We start from the raw sequence: 5,468 nt of genomic DNA, 5'->3' as shown, positions 1-5,468 counted from the left end.
ACGGTGGAGGGGATGGGGCAGCTGTGCACGAGAGCACCGGCGGTGCCGACCACCACGAGGGGCTTTGCCCCTACTACCTCAGTCGGTGGCGGCGAGGAGAGATGAGGCGGAGGGGAGCTAGAGAAGGAGCGGCGGCACTGCCACACATGTCGCCCTCTAGGGCGACACGAGGGCTAGGTCTCATGTTATTATAGGATAAACAACGACGTTAAGTATCAAAGATCAGCAACACATGAACAGGTGGCGTAGTATGCAAGAGAGTTGATGAGGGCGACGTGGGGTCTAGGGCCAAGTTTTAGGTTATAGGATAGACAATTGATGTTAAGTATCTAAGATCAGCAAGACGTGAACAAGCAGCGTACTATGCAATGATGCAGGAGAGATTTTTCTAATTTTTTTGGGTGTGAATAATGCAAGAGAGATGATGATATTTTCCATGAAAGCATATGTGCATGTCGTCATTCCTAGAGACACTCAAACCGTTAGTTTGTCACGAGGGATTATGAAAGCATATGTGCTCATACAAGATCTTCGATTTTAAAAAGTCCCAGATCGTCAGGGTTGACTACCCTACTTCCAATACATCAGTTCCATTTTATTTTACTTTTGCGGGTGAAATACAGCAAATCCATTCCCTCGAGTTGTTTCATGATTCCACGCTACTTGTTTCCCTCCTAATTCGAAAATATATCTCTGAATTACTGTAGCAATGTCATAATCAAATAATATGTCACTGCAGAAAATACAAACCGGGTCACCACTCACGAGTGAGCTGCCTCTTTCTGAGGTCATCTGATAAGAACTTGACTATTCCACACATCTCAGTGAGAGGCAAGAAATGGCCTAAAAGCTTTTTTCCTAAAAGGTGCGGCTCCATAAAGCTAATCTGTAAACATCATCCTATCGCCGTGGGAAAATTATTACGGTTGATTGTTGAAAAAAAAACATGGATGTGTAGTAAAGAAAACACTAACGACAAAAAAAATCCCATCATCGAGGAAAAAACAGAAGAAAATGAAAAGCCAAATAGTTACAGCTTGATAAAAAAAACACTAAGCATATGGAAGTACCATGATTAACGATAGGAACTGCAAGGGGTTGTGCCTACGATTATGTTTACCCTAGTAGTTTGCTTCCCCAATAGCAGCTCATCGAGAGCCAACGTCATGGTGTCCCTCATGCTTCCGCCCGCGTGCTTCTTCGCCTTGTGGTCAAATTAAGCAAGTATATAAAAATGATGTAGACGGCTTATAAAATATTGGAGAAGAGAGAAGAGGAGAGAGAAGATACGTAGGCTGTAGATTTACAATCAGCTGCCACCATATAATTAATCATTAGAGGATAATATGTTTTTGATCCCTTAAGTTTACGAAAAGTAGACATTTCGTCACTAGTCTTTTTTTGTCGACATTTCATCCCTTACGTTTCGAAATCAGGTATATTTCGTCCAAAACCAGAAAATGAAGCGGTATTGGAGTGAAGCCTCCCCGGTTTTGGAATTTTTGTCATAGACATTCTATCGAACAGTAAGCATGCAGCTCCTAGTGCAATTACACCTGCCTCATCGTCGCCGAGCTGGGCCGTGGCCGCCGGCGACATGCGCACCTTGCCGGCCCTCCTCGACAGGGTCATGCTGTAGGTCGAATGGCACGTTGCCGCACACTTTGGCCCATCGGCCTAGCTCCTGCATGGCGCCGGCGCCGCAGCAGGCAGTAGAGCACGTACGTCATGCTCAGCAACGCCTGCTTGCTGCTCCCGACTGGAGTCGTCGCAGACATGGACATGGACGCGCTGGACCGTCTAATTGGTCATGCATGGTCATCAACTTCCGAGCGTTGCAGCGTGCGTAAACCATGCCGTGGCCGCTGGCGTCCGCGGCGCAGGGCCATCGTGTGGACGGAGAAGGTGGCGTGCAGTGGCGGAGCTTCAAAGAAAATGTTCGGCGGGCCAAGCTAAAAAAGTGCACAAATTTTTTATAGGCATTAGTGCCTACTCGGTACCTTTTGTTCTCATTGAATCTTTTTTGATGGGTTAACAAACAGGTTGCTGGCAAGATACTAATATCTACTTTATTATACAATGTTTGAATGATCTTTCTACATTAAAATGCACTTAACAAAAAACCATTACACGTTAGATACGAACAACCCGCTAATTTACCAAGAAAAAATATATCTTTATCTTCTATTTTTACATATGAATTTATAATAAAATGCATGAATTATGCTCAGTTCAGTCAATGCATAACAGAAATCTAGTACTCAGGAGATAATTAGGACATGAACATCCAGCGTTACTCAGCGCCAACAATAAACCGGTAGTCTCAGTGGATAGCAGCGGTCAGCGAAGGCATCTGTGCGGCACCGCGACAGGATCCTGACGGCCGAGGCTAGGACTGGCCAGTGCTGAGGCCATAGACCGGAGGGGAGGGAAGATGGTGCCACTGCGAGGTCGCATGGTGGCGGGCGAAGCCATGCATGGAGTAGGCAACAGGAAGCAAAAAAGCGAAGGCGTTGTTAGTCCTGGCTGGTTGTGGCCGCTGCTCGTGTTGTGTGTGCTCGTGCCGTACTAACAGGCTTCGATCGAATCATGGATGGTAACAAGCTAAGTGGGCTAGCATATATAGGTATAAAAAAAATGTGAAAACCTGGGCGGGCCATGGCCCGGTTTGGCCCCAACAAAGCTCCGGTTCGAGGGCGTACGTGATGTCCAGTGCTCCGTCGGACTATGGCGCGAGCCGGATTTGGAGCTAGCTACAGAGTCGCCGGGCTTCAGCTTCGCCAGCGCGACGTGCTTCGTGCGTGTTCACGGTCCTCACGGTCGTTCGGACAGCAGCCCGACAGCGCGGTGGACGCGAGGAGGTACGCCCCAACATCACCGTACGCCGTGAACTTGAACTTGAGGTGCTGCCTCCCCATCCACTGGCACACACGGCGTCACTGGCTCACTGCACACGCACGCGCCCACAGCCATTAATGGACGGACGCTCCGTAGCCGAGCTCTTCTGGAGTTCCTTCACTCTTGAGCCTGCCAAACGCAGCTGCCTCGATCTAACACCGTAGAGGGACATGAGCGACTGAGCGTGGATAACGGCTCTTGCTCTTAGCTTGTGGCTTGCTGCCGGACGTGCAAGTGTTAACGTGACCCAACTGTTTGATGAAATGCCAACCCGAGATAGATTGAGGAGAGATTTTTTTTTTCGGGATAAACTTCCAATCTATTCATCATCTTTCAAAGCAGTACAAAGAACATTAGAAGTAAAAATTACATCTAGGTCCATAGACCACCTAGCGACGACTACAAGCACTAGAGCGAGCCGAAAGCGCGCCGCCATCATCGCCCTTCCGTCACTGAAGTCGAGTAAACCTTGTTGTAGTAGACAGTCGGGAAGTTGTCGTGCTAAGGCTCAAAATGACCAATGCACCAGAATAGCAATCGCCGCCGATGAAGAGAAGCGTAGAACAGAAGGATCCAATCTGAAGACACATGAACACAAACTAACGAAGACCAGATCTATGTAGATCCATCAAAGACAAACGTCGATCGAATCCCGCGAGATCCGCCATAGACACATCTCCACACTCCCCCCGATGATGCTAGACGCGCCACCAGAACGAGGACTAGGCGGGAAGAACCTTATTCCAACTTCAAGAAGCCGCCGCCGTCTCGCCTTTCTTAGCAGAACACAACCCTAAACGTACATAGGAAAACCTCCAAAAACGAAACATGAGCCCTTCCGCCGGCAAGAGCTGAAATCCACCATGCCTCCGTGCCCTAAGGCCACAAAAGACGAAGCCGACCTGTGGCGGCACGGACGGGAGGCATCAGATTGAGGAGAGACTTAACGGGCGGGGGAGAAATTATCTGTCCGGTGTGGCAAATAGGGACAGAGGAAACTAGGAACACGTCAGCTCAATACCGTTTTATTTCTGCTTTTGGACAAAATATGTCTGGTTTTGAAATATGAGGGATGAAATGTCGACCGAAAAATTATGAGGGACGGGATGTCTACTTGTAAACTTGAGATACTAAAAACATTTTTTTAATTATTAATAATGACAATATAAGTATCGCGCTCGAGCGCTGGAGCGGCCGATTTCAGACAGGTTAAAACTTTCCTGTTTTAGTAATTGTGGACAGAAGTTTTGGCGCACCGGGCCCCACTCCGTTGAAATCAGGGGGAGTGAAAAGATTGAGATGAAGCGCTGTAACGCTCGGGCGCGTAGGAGTAAACGCCGCTATTAAGTTAGCTTAGATCACATGACAACTCGCCTATGATATTAACCTTGCTGCTACAGCGGACTTCCTCGGTGTGCATTAATTAACCCGATGGCGATCTGCTTGCACGCGCGCACTCCCACAGTCACCACTCTCAGCTACGCACTCATCGAATGATACTACATAGGCTCTAATAAGTGAAGTGCAGTGTAGTGCGGCCATTGCCCTAGCTGATCAATCAATGTCGTCGGGCAAGCACCCCTTGTACCGCGGCATCCGGAGCCGCTACGGGAAGTGGGTCTCGGAGATCCGGGAGCCGCGGAAGGCGCGCCGCATCTGGCTCGGCACGTTCCCGACGGCCGATATGGCCGCCGTGGCGTACGACGTGGCCGCCCACGCGCTCCGCGGGGCCGACGCGGCGCTCAACTTCCCCGGCTTGGCCGCCACGCGCCCGGCGCCGGCGTCCACCTCCGCGGACGGCATCCGCGCGGCGGCGGCTGCCGCAGCCGCCTCCATTCGGCACGATCGCACCAGCGGCGGCATTACCCCCGCGGCTGCTGGATCCGCAGTGCAGCAGCAGTTGGGTGGAACTGGAAGCAGTGCCGCTGCTGCCTCGGCGAGCGGCACGGCCCAGCAGGATCAAGCCGGCATTGGGCTCAATCAGTACTTCCTGGACGAGGAGGCGCTCTTCGAGACGCCGCAGTTCCTGCGCAACATGGCCGCCGGGATGATGATGAGCCCCCCGAGGCTCAGCCCCGACTCCTGCGACGAATCGCCGGACCCTTCAGAGGCTGGGGAGAGCCTCTGGAGCTACCGTGACCCGTAGACCGATCGATCGATCATGGCCTCCATGCCATGCCATGGCGTCGTACTACTACCGCGCGCTACTATTGCCACAGCACTACGTACTAGTACATAGTACTCCCTCCATCCGAAAATACTTATCTTAGAAATGATTGTATCTAGACTTATTTTAGTTATAGATACATTCATTTTATTCATTTCTAAGGACGAGTATTTCCGAACGAAGGAGTACATACTGAATGTGGAAATAACGATGATAGGTAACGACGGAGGCGCATACCGGCGTAGAGACCCGTTTTTTCTATCCGGTAACGCATGTAGATGTGGGTTTAGCGTCTGCGTGATCTCCTTCTACCTCTCTCTCTCTCTCTCTCTCTCTTTGATTTTTTTTCAAACATTAAGAAAAGAGAGAGTTTTTTTTTCCCTTCTGATTGAAGTACTTGCGT

At 50.0% G+C, this 5,468-nt stretch overlaps 1 protein-coding gene across 1 annotated transcript; it reads left to right on the top strand.

Moving 5' to 3' along the window:
* Positions 1 to 4,459: 4,459 nt before the first annotated feature.
* Positions 4,460 to 5,044, top strand: LOC119300084 (ethylene-responsive transcription factor ERF025-like). The gene has a single exon (XM_037577155.1). It carries the CDS (start codon positions 4,460 to 4,462, stop codon positions 5,042 to 5,044), a length of 585 nt encoding a protein of 194 aa, XP_037433052.1.
* Positions 5,045 to 5,468: the final 424 nt, after the last annotated feature.

The sequence above is a fragment of the Triticum dicoccoides genome, chromosome 5A (genome assembly GCF_002162155.2).
Source record: "Triticum dicoccoides isolate Atlit2015 ecotype Zavitan chromosome 5A, WEW_v2.0, whole genome shotgun sequence".
In the NCBI taxonomy this organism is placed as follows: Eukaryota; Viridiplantae; Streptophyta; class Magnoliopsida; order Poales; family Poaceae; genus Triticum; species Triticum dicoccoides.
Note: the sequence above shows the minus strand (reverse complement) of the source record. Positions and strands in the feature narration are given on the sequence as shown.